Source organism: Stenella coeruleoalba (genome assembly GCF_951394435.1).
Source record: "Stenella coeruleoalba genome assembly, chromosome: 1".
Lineage (NCBI taxonomy): Eukaryota > Metazoa > Chordata > Mammalia > Artiodactyla > Delphinidae > Stenella > Stenella coeruleoalba.
Window position 1 is genome coordinate 108414953 of NC_137169.1, and position 22334 is coordinate 108437286.

General features: G+C 47.4%; 5 protein-coding genes across 6 annotated transcripts in view; 2 read left to right on the forward strand and 3 right to left on the reverse strand.

Moving 5' to 3' along the window:
- Positions 1-1106, forward strand: TNFAIP8L2 (TNF alpha induced protein 8 like 2). The gene has a single exon (XM_079931587.1). It carries the CDS (start codon positions 41-43, stop codon positions 593-595), a length of 555 nt encoding a protein of 184 aa, XP_079787713.1. The 5' UTR covers positions 1-40; the 3' UTR covers positions 596-1106.
- A 16-nt stretch (positions 1107-1122) lies between these two features.
- Positions 1123-8950, reverse strand: LYSMD1 (LysM domain containing 1). The gene is made up of 3 exons (XM_079931607.1): positions 8194-8950; positions 3141-3499; positions 1123-2340 (listed from the first exon to the last, which is right to left on the reverse strand). Exons 1-3 carry the CDS (start codon positions 8371-8373, stop codon positions 2202-2204), a joined length of 678 nt encoding a protein of 225 aa, XP_079787733.1. The 5' UTR covers positions 8374-8950; the 3' UTR covers positions 1123-2201.
- Positions 8951-9178: 228 nt separating this feature from the next.
- SCNM1 (sodium channel modifier 1) lies at positions 9179-11661 on the forward strand. Its single transcript, XM_079932556.1, has 7 exons — positions 9179-9326; positions 9572-9642; positions 10191-10279; positions 10380-10477; positions 10597-10685; positions 11112-11306; positions 11456-11661. The coding sequence occupies exons 1-7, from the start codon at positions 9276-9278 to the stop codon at positions 11553-11555; spliced, it is 693 nt and encodes a 230-aa protein (XP_079788682.1). The 5' UTR covers positions 9179-9275; the 3' UTR covers positions 11556-11661.
- A 311-nt stretch (positions 11662-11972) lies between these two features.
- On the reverse strand, positions 11973-15606 carry TMOD4 (tropomodulin 4; the record flags this gene model as incomplete). Of its 2 annotated transcripts, XM_079937986.1 has the most annotated exons (9): positions 11973-12244; positions 12648-12792; positions 13057-13200; positions 13597-13704; positions 13800-13930; positions 14113-14202; positions 14690-14806; positions 15120-15276; positions 15484-15606. In XM_079937986.1, the coding sequence occupies 9 exons, from the start codon at positions 15604-15606 to the stop codon at positions 12222-12224; spliced, it is 1038 nt and encodes a 345-aa protein (XP_079794112.1). In that variant the 3' UTR covers positions 11973-12221. The 2 variants fall into 2 exon arrangements, with proteins under 2 accessions (XP_079794112.1, XP_079794111.1); XM_079937985.1 differs by having other exon boundaries at positions 15120-15606.
- Positions 15607-17221: 1615 nt separating this feature from the next.
- Positions 17222-22334, reverse strand: part of VPS72 (vacuolar protein sorting 72 homolog) — a 9528-nt gene continuing 4415 nt past the window's right edge. Inside the window, exons 4-5 of the mRNA XM_079942891.1 lie at positions 18468-18681; positions 17222-17955 (exon numbers count right to left, since the gene is read on the reverse strand). Coding sequence (XP_079799017.1) covers positions 17568-17955; positions 18468-18681 — 602 coding nt within the window. The 3' untranslated portion in view covers positions 17222-17567. The remainder of the gene's footprint in view (positions 17956-18467; positions 18682-22334) is intronic.

Genomic DNA, 22334 nt, shown 5'->3' on the forward strand with positions numbered 1-22334 from the left:
ACGACCACATACCCTCCCATCTAACCCTTCCCTAGGAATCATGGAGTCCTTCAGTTCAAAGAGTCTGGCGCTGCAAGCAGAGAAGAAGCTGCTGAGTAAGATGGCAGGTCGATCTGTGGCTCATCTCTTCGTTGATGAGACGAGCAGCGAGGTGCTAGATGAGCTCTACCGTGTGTCCAAAGAATACACACACAGCAGGCCCCAGGCCCAGCGGGTTATCAAGGACCTGATCAAGGTGGCCGTCAAGGTGGCCGTGCTGCACCGCAGTGGCTGCTTCAGCCCCAGCGAGCTGGCCTTGGCTACCCGCTTTCGCCAGAAGCTGCGGCAGGGCGCCATGACCGCACTCAGCTTTGGCGAGGTGGACTTCACCTTTGAGGCTGCTGTGCTGGCCGGCCTGCTGACCGAGTGCCGGGATGTGCTGCTGGAACTGGTGGAGCGCCACCTCACACCCAAGTCACATGGCCGCATCCGCCACGTGTTTGATCACTTCTCTGACCCAGGCCTGCTCACGGCCCTCTATGGGCCTGACTACACTCAGCACCTTGGCAAGATCTGTGATGGGCTCAGGAAGCTGCTGGATGAGGGGAAGCTCTGAGAACCCTGACCCTGGCACGTTCCTTCTTGGCAAAATGGCTGACTGAGAAAAAAAGATAATGGGCTTTCTAACCCTGCTCATCTGCACTAATGCTTTTCAACCCTCAGGTTTCAGTCTTTCCCAAGAGTGCCTGTGACTCTGAGACCACCCCATGCCCAACTGCTGGTGGAGAAGAAGCAATGCTGAGGGTTGAGGCCTCTCTCCTACTCCAGCCCCAAGACAGGAAACAAAGCTGCCTGAAAAAGATGAAGCGAAACTTGGATCTCAATTTTCCCCACAAGGGACCTTTCAAACAGGGAAGCCCCCTCCCCTCAGAACCAGGGGAAGAGGGCGTAGCCCATCTCACTCCTCTGGGGACACTAAAGACAGGCGGCGCAGGGAGCCTTTAGAGATATCCTAGACCTTCAGTTCTAGGCGGAGTCTGGACAGATACCAGAGACTCTGCTCCAGAGGGCAGGAAGAAGGGGCTAGGGCAGGGGAGAGTCTCACAGAGGAAATAAAACTATTAAAACATACACAGGGCTCAATGTTTAATCTCTCCAGCTTCTTGTATCTTATGATCATCACAGAGGAAAGAGGTATATAAACACCACTCATCTCACCTCTCACCATTTCCATACAGGAGACTGAGGCATATTTCCAGCATCACCGGGGTTCCCTTGCCTACTTCTTCTGTTTAAGAAACTCAAAAAAAACTGTACCGCAGATCAGTGCTACAAATTGCAAATAAATATGCAGTGAGGAGCAAGACATAGATCAATAGGCTCTGGTCGGGAGAGGATATAAGAAAAAAGACTCCCACAACTGTCCTCCTCTTCAAACTCCACGGCAATCTTCTTCCATCCCTTAGCCTCACACAGGCTGAACAGAGGAGCAGATTAGAAGGGTGACCTGGTGGCATGGAGAGTTCAGGACCCTACATAGCTGTTTTTTTCTCAGAGCAAGAGTTGTGAAAAAGTTATAGTGACCTGGTTAGTCAAGACTGAGCCCAAATTCTTCCATTTGAGATTGGGGGCGAGGCACAGTCTGCCATTCCCTGCAGCAGGGCTAGATCACTGATTGCCCGTTCTCAATAACATGGCTGGCTAAGAAGGTGGGGAAGGTGGGCCAGGAGTCACTGGCTCACTTACTGTTCCTGGGTTCCCCTCATCCCAGGGCTATAGCAATCCCATTTTTCAGCTAATACTGGGAAAAAATAAGATATAGCAAATAAATAATACTTCAATATAGCACCAAATAAATTAGGTAACATAGTTGGAGATGGGGAGGAAGTTCGGGGCTGTGAGAGTCCCTGCCTCCCTGCTCTAAGGCCAAGGAATGGTGAAAGGGATGGGAAAGGCAGCAGGGATGTTAAAAGAGCCTTTTGAATCTAAAGGACAACTCTAGATTCAGCCCCAGAACTGAGAAGGGGTCTATTTCCCATCCCCTACCCTTGCCAATAGAACTGCTCCAGACCAAGGAACTCCTGACGGACAAGTAGGCTCAGAAGATGGCAGGAGTAAGGGAGGTGGGCTGGGAGGCCATGTTCCTGAGCCTCACCTCAGGCTCCTCTCTCCCTCAAGTTGCTCCTTCAACATCTGGCTTCTCTCAATCAGTTCTGGAGACATCAGAGTTTGAAGATTTCATCCTCCTGGTCCCGAAGTGTCCGGGTCCGAGAGGTCCGGGTCAGCGGCACAGGACCTAGGACTGCTCGTTGCTGCATCCGAGGAGAGCTCAGGTGAAGACCTGAATCCTCCCCAGGTATCCTGCAGGTGAGGAAAGGGGGAAAGAGCGACAGATCAAGGGAAGAGGCTGAGACTAGGCTGAGCGAAGAAGTACGTGGGAAGCTGTCCTTCTCTAATATACATGAGCTGGTTGCCTTAAGATGGAGTCTCAGTACCCTCTGGATAAATCCTAATCCTAATGCTCCTTCATGGACCATCAGAGCAGTAAGAACAGTCAACTATTTCACTCCACTGAGAACACAGAACCATTACCCAGTGCCTCTACCCATTCCAGCAGCCATAGGCTCTGCTCATTGTCTTGCGGCCACCTGAGGGAAAGGTTTCACCTTGCTTCTGCTGACACTGGAATTACTTAGTGTCTGGTCAGGTATGGTTGGGGGAACAGAGAGTCTATGGATGGACTTAAAAGAATCCATTCAAACTTCCCTGGTGGCACAGTGGTTGGGAGTCCGCCTGCCAAGGCAGGAGGCACGGGTTCGAGGATCCCACATGCCACGGAGCAACTAAGCCCGTGTGCCAAACTACTGAGCCTGTGCTCTAGAGCCCACAAGCCACAACTACTGAGCCCACGTGCCACAACTACTGAGGCCCATGCGCCTAGAGCCTGTGCTCCGCAACGGGAGAGGCTGCCGCAGTGAGAGGCCTGCGCATTGCAGTGAAGAGTGGCCCCTGCTCGCTGCAACTGGAGAGGAGGGCCCGCGTGCAGCAATGAAGACCCATTGCAGCCCAAAATAAATAAATAAAATAAAAATAAATTTTAAAAAAAAGAAATAGAAAAAAAAATTTATATAAAAAAAAAAAAGGACCCATTCAAGACTCACCCACTTTCTCCCTTTTTCAGCTTCTGGGCAGCAGCCTTCTTTGACAAGCTGATCTGTGAATCAAGCTTCTTAAGGAAATCAGAGGCAGAGAGGTCGTGAATGGGGGGCTCCTGGCCAGCTGTAGGAAGGGCTTCACCATTGGCACGTCCCGAACCTGTCTCTTGTTTCTTCCTCTCAGCTGAGTGTGGCCCAACTTCATCCTTACTTGGCTGTACCTCTTCCTCTCCATCCTTCTCTTCCTCAGAATCCAAACCATTGAACAGGTCTCTGGGCTCTGTCAGGATGGGGATGTAGAGGGTTTTCTTCAGGAAGATCGAGTCATTAGTATAAAGGCGGTTTGCACGCTTAATCTGTTCCATCTTTAAAAAAAAGTCACCACAGTTAATGACAGTAATAACAATCCATCTTATATTTGTATAGCACCTCATGCTTTTTAAAGTGATTGTACAAAGTCTTATCTGACCCTATAACAACCAAAACTACAGTGGGCTGATATTATCCCTATTTTTTTTAATTGATCAGCAGCTTTCATACTTTTTGGTCCTAGGGCCCCTTTATATTTAAAAAAATTATTGAGGAAAAAAGCTTTTACTTATGTTGATCACATCTATCCATATTTAAGGTATTATAAAATTAAAACTGAAAAAATTTAAAAACACTTCCATTACATATTAACATAAATATTTTGATGAAAAATAACTATATTTTCCAAAACAAAAACAACAAACATGTAGCAAGAACAGAGGCACTGTTTTACATTTTTGTAAATCACTTTAATGTCCGACTTAATGGAAGACAACAGGATTCTCATATCTGCCTCTACATGCATCTGCTGCAGTAACACATGTCACGTAGCCTCTGGAAAACAGTACACTCATGAGAATAAAAAAGACAAATAAAGTCTTGTTATTATTACCATGAAAATTGTTTTGACCTTGTGGATCCCTACAACGTCTTAGGGACCCCTAGGGGGTCCCTTTAACTACTGTTAAAGATGAAGGAACTGAGGTTCAGAAAGGTTAAATTACTTGCCTAGCAAGTTACTGACAGAGATAAAACTAGAATTCTAGGTCTTTTTACTCCTTCCAGGAATGCTTTTCTTATTATATTAATAATTTCACTGATCAAATATTTATTTAGTACTTATTTATTCATCACTGAACATAGTGACTGATATCACCATCTCTATCTACCTGCCTCCCAAGGTAGAAATATCAATGTCATCCTTAACTCATACTTTTCTTTCATGATCCAGACCTAACAGGTCAACAAAAATGCTGTAAAAATCTCTCACATCTGGTCTCATCTTCACATTCACTGCCATTGACTTAGAACAGACTCTTAATATTTCTCATCTGGGTACTGTAACAGTTTTTGTTTTGTTTTCCATAAATTTATTTATTTTTGGCTGTGTTGGGTCTTCGTTGCTGTGCGCAGGCTTTCTCTAGTTGTGGTGAGCGGGAGCTACTCTTCACTGCAGTGCGTGAACTCTTCTCACTGTGGTGGCTTCTCTTGTTGTGGAGCATGGGCTCTAGGCACGTGGGCTTCAGTAGTTGCAGCACGCAGGCTCAGTAGTTGTAACTCGTGGGCTCTAGAGCAGCTCAGGCTCTAGAGTTGTGGCTCAGTAGTTGTGGCGCACAACTACAGGCTCAGTAGTTGTGGCGCACGGGCTTAGCTGCTCTGTGGCACGTGGGATCTTCCCGGACCAGGGCTCGAACCCGTGTCCCCTGCATTGGCAGGTGGATTCTTAACCACTGCACCACCAGGAAAGCCCCAACCCACTACCTTGCTTATAAACCTTCTATGGCTCCCCATTGGCTCAGAGATAGAATCCAAATTAGCAGGACTTCTCTGGCAGTCCAGTGGTTAGGACTCAGCACGTTCACTCACAGGGCCCGCGTTCGATCCCTGGTCGGGGAACTAAGATCTCACAAGCCACGTGGTGCGGCCAAAAAAAATATCCAAATTAGCATTCAAGGGCATTCTCAATCTAGCTCTCATAGGAAGTCCACCCACACCTCCCTTCTTCTGCCACTTATACATTTTGCCATCCTGAACTTTTTATTTTTCTTCCAACATTTCATGATCTTTCACCTTTTTGTGTCTTTATCTGCCTGGAATGTTTCTCCACTACTCCCTTCTCTGCCTGGAAAACTTCTCATCAACTATCATTCCCTTTGTGTTATCTTCTTCAGGGCTCCCAATGCATACTGTAAATATTGCTGTAATAATACCTACCCTATTATATTGTTATTCATCTCTTTGCATATTTGTCTTGCTCAAACTGTGAGTCCTTTAAGGGCAGGGTTGGTGACTTGCCGTCTCTGTATGCCTAAGGCACTCTTCAGCATTGCACAAACTTGGCACACAGCAGAGGCTCATTAATGCTTTATGAGTAAATAAACTAGATAATAAAATATAGGAACCACAGACACAGTATGTCAGTATTTTATTATTCAAGGCCAGGCAGCCAGTTTTACTAAAAATTCATCCCATAATGGCACCAGTTTGGGAAATCATAATTCTTATATCTGTCAAATATCAAAGCTGTTTCCACTCTAGGGCAAGACTACTATAATAAAGTTGACTTATAAAATCTTATGCTATAATGAATTTAAAAATAAAATTGGATTGATCTAACAATAAAAAAAAGTTAAAAATGGCTTGCAGTTTTGTACTTTTTCTTCGCCAAGTGCTTTGATGCTATTCATTTTATTTTGCCTAGATAATATCCTAGGTCTCTTTTGTCTCGATAATATCCTAGGTCCTTTTCTGTTGCTTTTATTATTTCCTAGCAGTACCATATAAGGGGACATTGTTCCATTTCCATTGAGCCAAGAGCTAGAAAGGTCATTAGAATCTAGTTAGGTTTTTTTTTTTTTTTTTTTCAATTTTTTTTTTTTTTTTTTGCGGTACGCGGGCCTCTCACTGCCGTGGCCTCTCGCGTTGCGGAGCACAGGCTCCGGACACGCAGGCTCAGCGGCCATGGCTCACGGGCCCAGCCGCTCCGCGACATGTGGGATCTTCCCAGACCGGGGCACGAACCCGTGTCCCCTGCATTGGCAGGCGGACTCTCAACCAGTGCGCCACCAGGGAGGCCCTAGTTAGTTTAATAGAGCAATTCAAAGTGAGGATTTTAGAATGAGACAACCTGGTCTGAATCTTAGCTCTACTAATTAGACTAGCTGTATTTAGTCTATGGCAAATTATCTCTCTAAGCTTCAGTCTCCTTATCTTTAAAATTTTATTTTTATTGAAGTATAACTGACTTAAAATATTTTATTAGTTTCAGACGTACAACACAGTGATATTCCTTACCTTTAAATAGAAATAGTTACATCTACCTCATAAAGATTTACAGAGAAATATGAGATAATATATAGCGCTTGGCACATACTAAGTGTTCCTTAAATGACAGGTAGGTAATAACTTAGGTAATTGATTTATCTAAGTTTTTTTTTGTTTGTTTTGATTTATCTAAGTTTTAAATTTAATACATCTTCCTCATTTTACAAATGATAAGAAACTGAGGCCCCAAACAGGGGAAGTGATTGACTATTCAGTCACTCAGCTAGTAAGCAGCAGAATGAGGCCAGAACCTAAAACTCTTCTTCACTAGACTACAGAGGTTTTCTGTACTCAGAAAGGTACAGGGCTGTAAGAAAACCTCAAAAAAAATTGTTGATTCACTAGCAGCACAGTTTCCTTCATTGCATGGCCTCTGAGCCTCTGCTGGGATGAAAGCACTGCTCAGTACTTTCACATCTACTTCCTTTGTTTAGGTCATCCCTCTACTTGAAATGTTCACTTTACTATACTCCCAAATCTCCATGTGTGGAAATCGTAGCCATAATTTCATTCATTCAAAAAACATCTATTAAGCTTTTATGTGCTGGGGACTATGCCAGGCTCTAGAGATATAAAATTGAAAGGAAATAGTTCTGTCCCTTAAAGAGAGTACAGGCTACCGGAAAGACAAAGATGTAAAAGGTGTAAACCACTGGATTACATAGGTTTATAGAGAGGAAAGAATGTCCAACTCTTTCAAGGCCCATTGCGATGGCTCCCTTAAAATCTGCACTGATGTCCCCTTCCAAATAAAAATCAGTCTTCTTTCCTGACTTCCCCCTCTTTGTTAACACCTCTACGAACTCACCACATTCTGTCACCTACAATCATTATTTGTGTCCCTGTCCATATCTCACTAGACTGTAAATTCATGAGGACAGCAACTATACACTTTATTTATGTTTCTGTCTCCCAAGGTGGTTACCACAGTGCTTTAAACATACCAAGCATTAAAATATTGACTAAATTCAACAGGATATGGAAAAAAAAAAACCACCTTTATCAACTTTAAAACAATGTATTTTTACATCTACCAAATACACCCTATGCAGGAGCTGAAATGCTTGGCATAGAGAGTACCTGTTTTGTACCAAGGAGGCCACCTTCCAGAAAAGAAGAGGGCAGAGCATTGAGGAGAAAAAAGAACAAGAACAGACAGGCACGTAGGGAACTTAGGACTAAAAACTAGCTCTCCACTGTTTGCTGTAAATGTTTAATCACTCTCAATTAGTGTTGCTATGTGGTTAACAGTACAAGCTTTGGAGTCAGACAGACCTGTTTGAATTTTCACTTCAACACTTTAGTTATTTGACCTTGGTCAAACTGGTTAACCAATCTAAGTCTCGGTTTCTTCATCTGTAAAAAGGGGACAATAATTGTGTGCTTGACAGGGATGTGAGGATCAAATGGGCTAATAGATGTAAAGTCTTTAGTATAGTGACTGGCATAATAAATAGGAGTTGCTCCCCTCCACTGGGATAGTGGGACAGGATTTGTCCCAACCAGACAGCGCAACACTGCGATGGGAACACAAACCAAAAGACAAAGGTGGACCAGACTTACACCACAATTAATTTATCAAAATTAGTTAATTTAAACACAATTAAGAAAATTTCAGGGGAAGTTGCCTAGAGGGCCACTACCTACTCATGAGAAATAAGTCTCTTTTAAGTGGGTGTCTGCGTCCCAATCCTGTTAGACTCACCGTCACCCCGTATTTGAGTGCTAGTCCAGCCAGGGTGTCTCCGGGCGCCAACTGATGCTCCAGGCGTCTTTCCCTCACCGGGGAGCAGGCAGACTGCACCAGGCTTCCATAAGAACGAGCCCGGCTCCCTTGAAGCAGTCCTGACCCGCCAAGGGGGGCCTGTCTAGAGGGAGAAGCCATCTCCTCACCCTGCGGACAACTGGGGTTGCAACTGCGGGAGGCCTGTCTAAGTGACCAATAGTGACGGGCCCGGGGTCTCTAAGACTTAGAGGATTCCTTTCCCCTTCAGTCTTCTGTCCTAAGTCTCCCCGCCTCCCCCGGCACTACGCGACCTCACAGCCCTCGCTTCTCCTCCCTCCAAGCCCCTTTCCCACCAATCTGTACTCCGACTATTCAGTCTCTACCTGAGTCTCTCCTTAGCACCCCTCCGACTTTCGATTCCCCACGACAACTCGCGACATTGACCTCTGACCTTTGAATTCTAGACAACCTCCTCAACACTCAGCTCAGTTTGCCCCTAGGTCCGGCAGCCCGACCTCCCGGCCCCTCAACACCCCGACTCCGCCCCGTCCCGGGGTGGGCCGGCTAGGGTCGGGACAAATCAGGCCCACCCCAGGTGGGCTGTGGCCGCAGGAGAAGCGCGTGATGAAAGCGAGAGTCTACAGCACACTTTCCCCTCAGAGATCCTCAAAGGTACCCTCCACATCAAATTAGTCACACCCTCAAATTCGGGCTCCACATCTAGGTTCTTGTCCCTCCAAACCCTCGAATCTGTCAAGATGCAGGGGCCTGTATCCAGGCCGGCGGCAAGTTCTTTGAAAAAAAGACTTCATTTCCCTAAAGGCTCCGCGCCGGCGGGGTCGCAGGGCACCATAGGAAATGCAGTCCCCATCCGCAGGCAAGGGGCGAGCTTCCGGGATCGCGCAGTGCATGCGTGGAAGAGCGTCCCCGGAAGTAAGGGGGCCAACCGGAAAGAGACAGGAAAGGAAGGAAGGTAGCAGTCCCACTCTCGCTACGGTGGCCTGAAAGGAGTGCCGAAGGCAGAGCCGTAGAATTGATCGTTCCTGGGGCTCACAGTCGTGATGTCTTTCAAGAGGGAAGGGGATGATTGGAGTCAACTCAATGTGCTCAAAGTAAGCGCGAGAGAAGAGCGTCTGGAGCAGCTTCACCTGCCCTCTGAAGGATGTGAAGGAGCTGTTTTGTTGCCGTGACAACAACTGGTGGGGGGTGGTGCGGAGGGAGCCAGACGACTAGAGCTGCTGTTGACCCTTTCTTCGCCCCAGATCTCTGCTCGCCCCATGGTCTTTATTCCCTTTGAGTCCTCGTCCCTATCATTTCACTTTTATCCCGTCCGGACTTCTTCCCCTATCTCCTGCAGAAACGAAGAGTTGGGGATCTGCTGGCTAGTTATATCCCAGAGGATGAGGCACTGATGCTACGGGATGGACGGTGAGGGCGAGGAGTGGATCAAGCCTAAGGGTTCTGCGGTTAGAGGCTCAATAAAATTTTTTTTTTTGGCTGCGTTGGGTCTTTGTTGCTGCCCACGGGCTTTCTCTAGTTGCGGAGAGCGGGGCTTACTCTTCGTTGCGGTGCGCGGTCTTCTCACTGTGGTGGCTTCTCGTTGCGGAGCACAGACTCTAAGTGCGCGGGCTTCAGTAGTTGTGGCTCGTGGGCTCTAGAGCGCAGGCTCAGTGGTTGTGACGCACGGGCTTAGTTGCTCTGCGGCATGTGGGATCTTCCTGGACCAGGGCTCGAACCCGTGTCCCCTGCATTGGCAGGCGGACTCTCAACCACTGTGCCACCAGCGATGCCTAATAAACTTTTGTTATTAAGGAGGAGAGCGGGAGTATCTAAGATTCTTTAGCTAGGAGTGAGCGACAGGGATGTGGTTGGTGGACATTGGGAGACTTTGGAAAGGAGTGCTAGGACGGGGTGGGACCTATGGCCGAGACTCCGCTACTCTGGGGCCAATTATCTTCTTCCTTCCTCCTCCCCAGCTTTGCTTGTGCCATATGTCCCCATCGACCTGTACTGGACACTCTGGCCATGCTGACTGCCCACCGTGCAGGCAAGAAGCATCTGTCCAGTAAGTTTGGGAGAAGACAGAGGATGGAGAATAAACCCTTAAAATCTCTTCAGACCACCCTTGGTGCTCTGCTTTTAATTATCTTCCCCTTCCTCCTCAGGCCTGCAGCTTTTCTATGGCAAGAAGCAGCCAGGAAAGGGCATGGAGCAGAATCCAAGAGAGCAGAATGAACTAAGGAGGGAAGAGACCAAAGTGGAGGTAATCAGAGTGGGGAGGTTGTGTTCCAGGCAGAACTGTGCTGCACACCCTAGGCTTGAAGGGCTTGGGCTTCTTTCTAGCTCCGAAGGCTCTGATTCTGTCTCCCATCTCCATGCCAGGCTCCTCTGTTAACCCAGACTCGACTTATCACCCAGAATGCTCTGCACAGAGCTCCTCACTATAACAGTTGCTGCCGCCGGAAGTACAGGTGTGTGGGGTGGGAAAGCCAGAGATAGGGAGAGACAGGAGATAGATGGCTCTAAAGTGATTGTTTTCCTAATTGTAATCTGAGGAATACTAGTGTTCTGGAGGTGTTAACTTGTATTTCAGGAAAAAGAATCTTGTAATTAAGAAAAAAGTTTGGGAACTGGTGCTTTGTAATCCTATTTGAAGAATAGTAATATTAGTGTATTTTAAGGGGTCTACAAAGTCTTAAGATAAAAAAAAAAACCTTTAAAAAGTTAACTTAGCCTTTCCTAAATTCACTGGATTCCAAAATCCTTTTTATGCACAACGCTTATTAATATCTTGAAGAACACAGTTTTAGGAAGCACTGCTTTAAGGGGTTGGGAGTCACAGGAGATTTGGCCCTTTCCTTTACTGCTTTTATAGACTTTGATTCTTCTCTACCCAGACCAGAAGCCCTTCGTCCCTCTGTCTCTCATTCCCCTTTGCCACCCCCAGAGGTTGAACCCCAAGGTGGGAAGATCAGTAGAGAACCTGAGCCTGAGGCTGGCTCACAGACCAAGGAGTCAGCAACTGTCTCATCCCCTGCACCTATGAGCCCCACAAGAAAACGGGCCCTGGATCATTACCTCACCCTTCGAAGGTGAGTATGCAGAATCACTTTCCTCAGATTTCCCCTTTTCTCTCTGACCCTCCTTTTTTCAAAGCTTTTCAAGTGTTTTTACTTATCTCCACTAATTTCTTGATAAACTTCCTTTCCTAACCAATTCTCTTTTTTTCTGATGTTTCCAGCTCTGGATGGATCCCAGATGGACGAGGTCGATGGGTAAAAGATGAAAATGTTGAGTTTGACTCTGATGAAGAGGAACCCCCTGATCTCCCCTTGGACTGACACCCTCTTTCCCCGTTCAGTTCACAAATAAACTACAGTGGGTGCTGGGAGCCTAACTTTCTTTGAGTCTGGCTCCTTGTTTCAGGATTTCAGAATTGTTCCTTCTCAGCCCAGCCAATTCTTCTCTGCAATGTACACAGCTCCCCATACTTCTAACCCCTCCCCCACCTTCTACCAAAGTCATGCCAAGCGTCAGCTGCATGCAGCCCGGTGCCCTATTAATAAGTCTGTCAGAAGGAGATTTTTGCCCTTCATGTTTTCTGCCTTCTTCTCCACCTCCACTCAAAGTCCTTTCCTCCTTCAAATAACATGGGGGTTGTGGGTAGGCGTTCGGGGGGAGGGGCTGGACATGTCAAGAAACAGGGCCAGGGCTGGCCACCCTGTGAAAGTAGAAGAGACTAAAGGCATTGGAAGGGTTATGGGGAACACCAAGGGAGGGAGCTCCCCCACCTCCTGCTGGTAACCTGAACCTCCCTGCCTGCTGATCCCCAGAGTATAAATAATCCCCTGATGAACTGGCAGTAACCCTTGGGGGTTAGCGCCAAGATTTCCACCCCAAAGCCGAAGGAAGGAGGCAGGCAGAGCGGACAGAAGGGCTTTTATTTACAAGATGAGGATTTAAGCTTTCAGGGCTCCGAGCTCTAGTTGGTAAAGGGAAGGGTAGTGTTATCTCTTCTTTTGCTGGCGACCTGTAAAGGAAGAAGAGTAAACACAAGTCATTATTCCATCTCTTGCTTCCTGCAAAGGTGCTCTTCTTTCTAGTTCCTTGGCCAGACTCATAAAGAGGTAATGTCTTAGGCCACCAAACATGCCCTTCCCCCCTCACATTAACAAAATAAGAAACAACGCAGCAAATAAAAATACCATTCCCCCAAACAGGTATTTGTAGCTTCCCTCCGCCTCTTTCCTGGTATATTTGGGCAGAGGTGCTTTTCTGTCTACTTTCGGATCACCTGTGGGGTTTGAGCTTCTCATGTGAGTCACTTTGGCAGCACCCCAGGCTGTTAGTCACTAAGTCAGCTTTCAGGAGCATCCACCAGCTTCTGCAGCTACGTGCCCTCTCCCCCACACACCACCTCTGCAGCTACTCACGCAGTTCATTGTTCCGGGTCATGGCCTGGGCTGCCCGAGTTCGTGGCCCCTGCTGTGTAAAGTGGTAGCCAAAGCGGACAATGGAGGGGCACTGTTCAAGCACGGTGGCCATCTCCATCTCCACTGCGTCGCCAGGCCACTGGCGCTGGGGGAAGGAGAGATGGAAGCTGTCACCAACCCTGTCTGGCTTGTTCACTGTCCTAGACCACCGACCCTTTGGGAGGTCAAAGAGGCTTGTTTCTCCGGAGTCGGTGATAAGAGGTGCTGCCTTGGCTCCCCTCATAGGGACAAAGAAGAGGAGAGTTCAAACAAGATCAGATGAGATCCTGCCCCAGTGGCTGCCTCAGGGAGGAGGCTCAATGAGTATTAGCTGACTGCAAAGACCAGGAGATGGGAAGGGAATGCTGACCTGGTTGTCTACGCGGAGCTCAGTGAGTGTGGCATTCTCCCGAACTGCCTTCAGCACAGCCATGAGCCCTGTGCTGCTAATGAAGTTGGATTCAATGTTCAGGCTCTGGAGGCTACGATTCTCACGCAACATGTCAGCCACCGCCTGGGTAGTAGGAACTTGGGTTAGGGTTAGGGGACAGTTTCACAGATGACTGAGGAGAGAAAGAACAGGAGCAAGAGGGAAACACAGCTCCTGGAGAAGAGTCCTTGAGCTGTGGGTGGGGCTTGAGGGAGGCAGGTGTGGGAGTAGGTAGCAAGGAAAGCAGGGAGATTAAGTGCGCAGTGGAGTTGGCGTGGGTAGGAGGGTTGTGGCTCTTCAGGAAGATGAGCTGAGGATTTCAGAGCAGTGAGTCATAGGACTGAGGGTAGGAGTCTCCAGCAGGGCTCCCCTAAGAGAGCATGATGGGAACAGCACCCCCAGCACAACCCTTTATGTCAGCCCTGCCAGCGGGGCATGTCAGGGTGCAGGGAGAGGGCTAGGGATGTCAGCTAGCCTTACACTGGCAACGGGGTCACCACTCCTTGTGGCCACCAGACTGAAGCTCCGGACATGGGTATTTGTCTTCATTGCTTCACACAGCTCAGTTAGCATGGGTATCGGGATGTCCTATCAAAGGGGAATAGGAGATGGTGGGCTAGGGGACTCACATATGTCAGCAGAGTTATCCCAGTGTTATTGCTTAGAGGATGGGGGCCAGATACCTGGATATTATTGAGGTTCACCTCCTCCAGCTCCTTGTCATTGCTTCGAACACTCTTCAGTATCTCCTCAATGTTTGTGGGATTTGGGGGCTCATCTGGCACTGGCTTATACTTGTCAGGCTGCACCACACCTGGTGGGTGAGGGCAGGAAGGAAACCCCAACATGTCCCCCACAATCTCCTCCCCATTGGTTCTCATGACTTATGCATCATGTCCTCTCCCTGATTCACCTGTTTCACCCGTTGCTACCTTTGCTCAGACTCTGGGACTGCCTGCCAAGAGCCCTGGGCGCCATGCTCCCAAACACACTTACTGCTAATGCCTTCAGTGTTGCAGATTTCTCCGCTGCAGATAGCATCATAGTATTGCTTGTTGCTCATCAGTGTGTACATGCCCAGAATGGCTGGAGAGAGTAAGCAGAGGGGAGACAGGGAATGAGAGAAATGGACTTGTTCCAGGTCCCCCACCGACCTCATTCTGAATCTGTTGCATTTTTGAAGGCTGACCTCTTCCACTCTCCGTTGGTCCCAGGGGTCCCTTCCATTAAACTGCGTTAAGGCAGTGGTTTTTAAAACATTGAGACAGGGCTAAGGGAAGATCCCTAAGGAGACACTACAGGGTGAGGGAGTCTGTCAGGGAGACCCTCCTGTTTTCAGCCAGAATAGTTTTGCTTTATAATTCCTGTAAAGTTGCCCTAGAGTTGTTAACTTATTAAATTTAAAGATGAGTGAATACATACATAAACAAGTAAGAAAAATTTAAAACCACTGCCTGAGGCTGTCTCAAAACGTCCACATCCTGGTTCAGGGCCTTCCCCGCTAGCCCCATGCCATGGTTAGGAGCCCCTGCCCCAGATCTTCCCAACTCCTCAACTTCCCACAGCTGCCCACCTGCTATATCACACATCTCAGCATCTGTGGCATGGGCCAGTGCCTCCTCCAGCTCAGGCTCCAGAGTGATCTGCTCCTGGGCTGGAATTTCTCTCTTGGGCTGAATATAGGGTTTCCCTGATGGGGAGATGAGGATGGTTCAGGTACAGGTCATTTCTCCTAAGATCCTGGCCTCCAGATTCCTTTCCTTCTCCAGGAGGTGGAATGCTGGGTTACTAGGAGCCACTATAAAGCCTGAGTTCTCTACAAGCTCAGGACTCCTGGGTCCCCTTGATCTCTTCTAAGAGCTGAAGAGTGCAAGCTGGCATGCAGGTGTAGGCAGCTGAGTCCCTGGGCAGCTAGGAGCTGGAAGGTGAGAGGGAAGCTGGAGGGGACATTTGAGAGACAACAATTTGGGTTCTGGGAGGCATGGATGTTAGGGTCTCCATACCCTTCTTCTCGCCTGTGTAGGGAACCAAGTCATCACGCTCTTTGACCTCTAGTGCCTGCTGTTCCAGGTACTGCAAAAGGGCCTCTCGGTCCAGCGGCCCCGTTGGGCTCTTCTTTGTCTGGTCACGTTGTCTTAGTCCAGCTGGCAGGAGCATGTTCTTAGGGATGAGTTTTGGGGAGCAAGTCAGACCTCCTCTCTGACCTGGGGCACCTCCAAGTCTCCCTAAAACATCTCCAGACACCATTCCCCTGACCCTCTTGGGACTCCAGTCCCTGTAGATAGCCCTGGTCTCAGTCACCCAGGGCCCCACACCCTTCCCAAATGCCTGGGGACTGCCCCTGGTACCCTGTGCTAGAGCCCCTACCTCGGGGTCCATCTCCTGTAGCTCGCAGTCCAGCTGCTCTAGCTCCTCAGGGCTCAAGGTCCTTAGGATCTCATCTTCATCTATGTCTCTGTATTTCTCCAGTTCCTTCTGATACGATGACATGATGGCCCCCACCCCCTCCCCACAGTGTGGCACTCACGGAGCCTGGGGTACATGGGGAAAGTGGTTGGACAATGGAAAGATGTACATGGACGCAGTAGGGAGACAAAGAGACAGGTCAGTGGGGCAGAACAATAAACTGCTTGCCTTGGAGGATAGACCTAGTTGGATATGGGAAGATGGGGGAAGGCTAGGTTGTTTAGCTAGGACCAGAGCCTCCTTCTGGCTCCCACAGCTTCCACCCACTCTGGATGGGGATCCCAGGCATCCAGGCTGAATCTGCCTTCCCCAGTGTATAAGAAATCCTGGCAGTACCTCTCCCCTATTACCTCGACTGTCCGTGCCTCTTGCCCTAGCACAGCTGCCGGGAGCCCTGCAAGCACAGCTGGCCCCAAGCCCAGTTCCTATTGAAAGGAATGGGGGCAGGCAGAGAGCTTCAGGGAAATTCCTCCTCTCGTCCCCATAATCCAGTTTTTCCTAAACTGGCTTAAGAAAGCAAGGAGGATTGCGGCGGGTGGGGGCGGGGGGGGGGAGACAGTGCTCTGACTCTACCCTCATTTCCTCTTTTATTGTGTCGGATCAAGATTTCACTATGTTTGCTAAAATTCTAAATCCTAAGGCAAAGCAAGGGCTCAGAGGAGCTGGGGGACTTCCAGGTTGGGGGAAGGGTGGTATGGCCTTAGAAGCAGGTACTGAGTTCCCATAATTTGTCCCTGGCTTTGGACAGGAAGGTGACACCGGTCTAATGGGTGGGAAATGCCTTATAAATGGGATAAAGTTTCTCTAAAAACAGTGAGAGGATTAAACTTGCAATATCTTTTACAATGTGAAAAATAAACACAAGCCACACATACACACCATACTGAATATGAAAGATTCAGAAAATGTGTGAGATACTTACATTGACAATGTAAACTACAGTTAAGGGAGAACATAAGACAGTGGCAGAAACATGCTGAGTGACAAGAGGCACACACTCCATTTCATTCCCAATAAGAGCCACTCTTCTCCTCCCATCTCCCACCAGGCTCTGATCCATAAGGCCCCTGCCTTCCCCACCTACCAGTCCTGGTGGCCACCTCCGTTCTCACCTCCCCTTCTGTAGGTTGGTCTGTCTGTTCTACTGGAGCACTGTCCTGGCAGCAGGAGAAGCCCAGCGACGGGGGAGAGGGTGGGGGAACAGTGAGCTCAGCATTTTATTATTTTAGCTCTGGCCAGGTTGGGGGTAGTGGGAGATCACATATACACAGCCCCCATACCCTGCCCAGCCCTGAGAGCCTCTAGTGGCCACTAAGAGCCATGGCACCTCCTCCTCTTCATACAAGCCCGAGTCCTAGAAACAAGTTCTATGAGAATCACACAGTTCCTACTTATTTGGTGCCTGCTATATTCAAAGCAGTGACTATACAGATATAAAGGTGAGTATAAGGATTTTGTTTTGGTGTCTAATTTTAAGGTGTTTATAAACTGTTGGAGGAATGAATATTTTACAATTCAAAAAGGGCAACTCTGGGAATTCCCTGGCAGTCCAACGGTTAGGACTCGGCGCTTTCACTGCTGAAGGCTCAGGGTCAATCCCTGGTCAGGGAACTAAGATCCTGCAAGCCACGCAGCACAGCCAAAAAATAAAAATAACCCTTAAAAAAATAAATAAGTAAAAAGGGCAACTCATAATAAATGCTATTAAACAAATATAAAGGCCCATATATACGCAGACATTCACAAATACTTTTTGCTCCCAACTTAGATTAGACACCAGACAAAAGGGATCTTTCTATTTTATTAGATTAAAAAACACAAACAAAAGCAGTGTAGGAACTAAGGGAAAAGATAGGGAAAGAAATACAGAGACGGGCTGGACAAAGATCAGCGATGACAAAGGGGAGAAGTGGGTTTCTTAAGAGCCCTAACTTAAGAGCCCCAAGTTAGGACAGGAAAGAGGTTTCTAAGGACTAGACATCCCTTCATTTGATGACAATTTTCTGGCGCAAGGCTCGGGGCCCAGAGCCAGGGAGGGGCTCAGGAGGTGGTGGGCCAGGGCCCAGGGCTGAAGCAGTGGGCGGCAGTCCGTGGGCAGTGATGTACTTCTTGTAGGCCTCACGGATGATCTTGAAGGCTCGAGCAGTGGCGTAGGGTATGTCTGTAACAGGGTCCCGGTACAGGGCTGGGCGATGGGTCACTGGGCAGACCTCCTGAACAGGGACCTTTGGAGGCCGCCCTTGGGGAAACCATTCCTCAAACGTCGCATCGTCACTAAAAGTGATGAAGGTACGTGAGCAGCGAGCAGGAGGGATGACGGGTCCAGTCCCAGCACGGGGAGTCAATGCAGAAGCTGTGGGAGCAGGATCAAGTCTGAGGGAAAAGACAGAGAAAAACACAAAGAGCTGAGGGACTTCCCTGGTGGTCCAGTGGTTAAGACTCCTCTCTCCCAATGCAGGGGACCCGGGTTCGATCCCCAGTCAGGGAACTAGATCCCACATGCACACCACAACTAAGACTGAGCGCAGCCAAATAAATAAATAAGTAAATAAATGATTTAAAAATTTAAAAAAGCTGAGGAGAGAAAACTGATAAAGAAAGAGATCAGACAGGTGAGGAAAGAGGAGGAGGCAGTGGGTGGCAACATTCTGAGAGAATCTATTAAGCGATAGGACAAAACAAAGCAGAGCTGGATGGAAAACCAGAAAAGGAGAAGAGAGAGGCTAAAAGAGAAATAGGAGATGACAGGAAGAGGAATCTGAAAGATACTCAGGTGTTAGAGAGCTGTGTGAGGAAAGCAAGTGAGATAGGGCTGAGGGAATACAAGCTGAATACAGAAGGGAGAAACTGCACTCCTCTTCTCCCCTTGAGGTTCACTCACTCACCCTTCTACGTCGACATTCTCTTCTTTAGGGCCTGGCTCCCCAACTAGTGGCACTGTCACTGAATGGTAGGTGATTATGGGCCCAGGGCACTTCCGCTTCTTGTGGACCTGCTTCTTTTTGTCAGCCTCAAGCCGCTCATATGTCTCTTCAGGAAGGAATGAGGGGATGGTCAATTCCTGTCTTCCCAAACCCCAGGTCTGTCCTACAGTCTCTTATCTTCCTGGCTGTCTACTCACTGCCTACCCAAGCCAATCAGGAAAGTCCTCTAAGGCCCTCAAGCATCTCCCATTTCATAAGCTTTCTGCTTGCCCTTCTTGACATCCTCTCTGCTCATCATTTCTTAGGTCCACTTGGTTCCTCACCCACTCAGAACTGTAGGACTTCAGAGTTGAAAGGGACCCTTTGATGAAGAGCCTACTCATTTCCCCAGATACCCCTCCGTTACAGCCCTGTCAACTTGCTTCCGTCCAAGGCAGTGCACTGCATCTTCAGGCATCTCTAGTCATTTAAGAGTTCTTTCCCATTTTGAGCTGCAACATACTTCCTGTTGACACTGTTTTACCTTTTAAGGCCATAAGGGACACAAGTCTAACCTGTCTTCCACTTGACAGTCCTTTAAATAGTTGAAATTAGTATCCACGAAGCAACAGACAAGGGATTAATCTCCAAAATATACAAACAGCTCATGCAGCTCAGTATCAAGAAAACAAACACCCCAATCAAAAAATAGGTGAAGACCTATATAGACATTTCTCCAAAGAAAACATACAGATGGCCGAGAGGCACATGAAAAGATGCTCAACATCACTAGTTATTAGAGAAATGCAAATCAAAACTATGATAAGGTATCACCTCACACCGGTCAGAATGGCCATTATCAAAAAATCTACAAACAATAAATGCTGGAGAGGGTGTGGAGAAAAGGGAACACTCTTGCACTGTTGGTGGGAATGTAAATTGATATAGCCACTATGGAGAACAGTATGGAAGTTCCTTAAAAAATTAAAAATAGAATTATCATATGACCCAGAAATCCCACTACTGGGCATATACCCAGAGAAAACCATAATTCAAAAAGACACACGCATCCCAATGTTAACTGCAGCACTATTTACAATAACCAGGTCATGGAAGCAACCTAAGCGTCCATCAACAGATGAGTGGATAAAGAAAATGTGGTATATAAATGCACTGGAATATTACTCAGCCATAAAAAGGAACGAAATTGGGTCTTCTGTAGAGACGTGGATGGACCTAGAGACTGTCATACAGAGTGAAGTAAGTCAGAAAGAGAAAAAAAAATACTGTATGTTAACACATATATGTGGAATCTAGAAAAATGGTACAGACGAACCTGTTTGCAAAGCAGAAATAGAGACACAGATGTAGAGAACAAATGTATGGACATCAAGGGGGGAAAGGGGGTGTGGGATAACTTGGGAGATTGGGATTGACATATATACACTAATATGTATAAAACAGATAACTAATCAGAACCTGCTGTACAGCATAGGGAACTCTACATAATGCTCTGTGGTGACCTAAATGGGAAGGAAATCCAAAAAAGAGGGGATATATGTATACATACAGCTGATTCACTTCGCTGTACAGCAGAAACTAACACTGTAAAGCAACTACACCCCAGTTAAAAAAAAGAAAGAAAGAAATTAGTGTCCGTCTCTCTCCAGGCTGATCACAACACCCCTTCCACTGAACCATTCCTCATACAACGTGGTTCTGAGTCACTCCCTCCTTTGCCACCCCTGTGCCTAAAATACTCTTCTATTCCTGTACTTATCACAGTCTATGGCAGAGGCTGCAAGATGGCAGCTCCCTTATGTGTTTTGCTTGATTTGGATAGCGTTTTAAAGAAAATTTTGAATTAGTTGCTGACATTTAAAAGTCAGGAAATTACATTTAAACACAGAGATTTCTGGTCCCTTTTAAAAATAATAAGAAAATCTGGCAACCCTGTGTCTGTATTCTCACAGGGCAACAATTAGCTGAGCTGAGTAACTGCTCCTCCTTTCAGGCACACCTCTCTAGTTCACCACAGTTCCCCTGGCTGGACCCGGTGACACTGCTCTATGGCAGTTCATTGTTGGTATATATGTCTTTTCCTTAAGGGCAGTGACTGTGACTCATATTACCTATACATTATCACGGTCACGCAGCATTCCACACATTACAGGAATTCAATAAAGATTTGTTAATGTATAAACAGATCTAAATATTCCTGGTCCCTTTGTCCTCCTTAAACGTGGGTACTGTGAACACAATCCTCTAGATAGAGTAAGAGCAAAAGAGTCCTCTGGACTACACCCCCCTGCCCCCCAACCCCCCACACCCCCAGTGATTTAACCTCTTTTGTACTTGAATTCTGGTTGGTAATATTGCTTTCTTTCTCTTGAGCCAACCTTCCAACCCTTCTCTTGAACACTTCCCTGTACCCTCTGTGACTCCTGCTCTATAATCAGCCAACTCATCTATTTCCTCAATTTCCTCACTCAGCATGCCTTCCAAAACTTGCCTTACGGGAAACCTGTCTTCCACAGAGGCCAACACTCTCCTCTGGTACAGGCTGATTATTCTCCCACATCCTGGGCAGGATGTGCCCATGTCCTATTGGGCCCCACACTTCAGGTCTCTTTGCTCTACACTCTAGATACCTCTGTTCTTCTAGGTCTTCAGTACTTCTAATACCAGAATATCTCTTCATTCTATCTATCACCCCTTCCAGCCTTCATTTTCCTTGTTATTTATTTATTTATTAATTTAAACCCTCTGTTTTATTTATTTTTTTGTCTGCATAGCACAGCATGGGGGATCTTAGCTCCCCAACCAGGGATCGAACCCGTGCCCCCTGCAATGGAAGCACGGAGTCTTAACCACTGGACCACCAGGGAAGCCCCTTGTTTTCCTTTTTAAATCGAGCTTAGGTTCCTCAATCTATCAGTCATTCTCTTGTCAGTCTAAACTCCCTCGCCCAAACCTGGATTGCTGAGTGCTACTGGAGAAAAGTTACACAATAGGTAGAGTGGAACCCCAGAAATTCATGGTCCCAAACTTCAACAGACCTGCCAACACCAGCAGATGATCCTATCTCCACAACTATTTCAAACAGTCTTCACTCTCAAGCTTCCAACTCTATTCCCAACACCTGAGAGATGACAGTGCCTAAAAGACATCAGATGAAAACTACTGCACTGTCCTGCTCTGGATTTACAACCCTACAACTATGAGCCACCCTTCCTTCCTTCCTCTTAATGGAGGCCAATTCTTCTACCCATGCCCTAGCTCCCACCCCGCCTCCCATTTCTCCAAAACCCTACACTACTAACAATCCTTTCTTTCTTTTCTGTCTTTAAATTCTTTCAGTTGCATCTCACGAAAAATACACACTCTCCAATCTTTGAATAAAACAGAACAATGACAAACTCTACCTTGACCCCAGACCTCCCTGTTCCCTCTCCTACCCTTCATGGCCAAATTTTAGAAGTCTGGCTTCCCAACCAACTTCCAAATGGCTTGGTCCCCAAAAAGTGCTAAGGTCATCTCTGACCTCCATGTCACCAAAACCAATGGACACTTCTCAGTTCTCTTCACTGGTGTCTCAGCAGCTCTCAGCAGCTACTGTCCTCTAACAGTCCCTTTCCTTAGTGCTCTTATGACAAACTCTCCTGGAGTTTCCCACTCTCTGGCCACTTCTCAGATTCTTTTCTAAGCTCCTCCTCTTATAGGAGACCATTACATTTTAGTGTCTGCAGGACCTTCTTGAGCCTCTGTCTACTCTTCTCCCTCTATGCTTTCTCCCTGGGTAATCTCATCCACTCCAATGTCAATTACCATCCATATTCTAAAACTTCC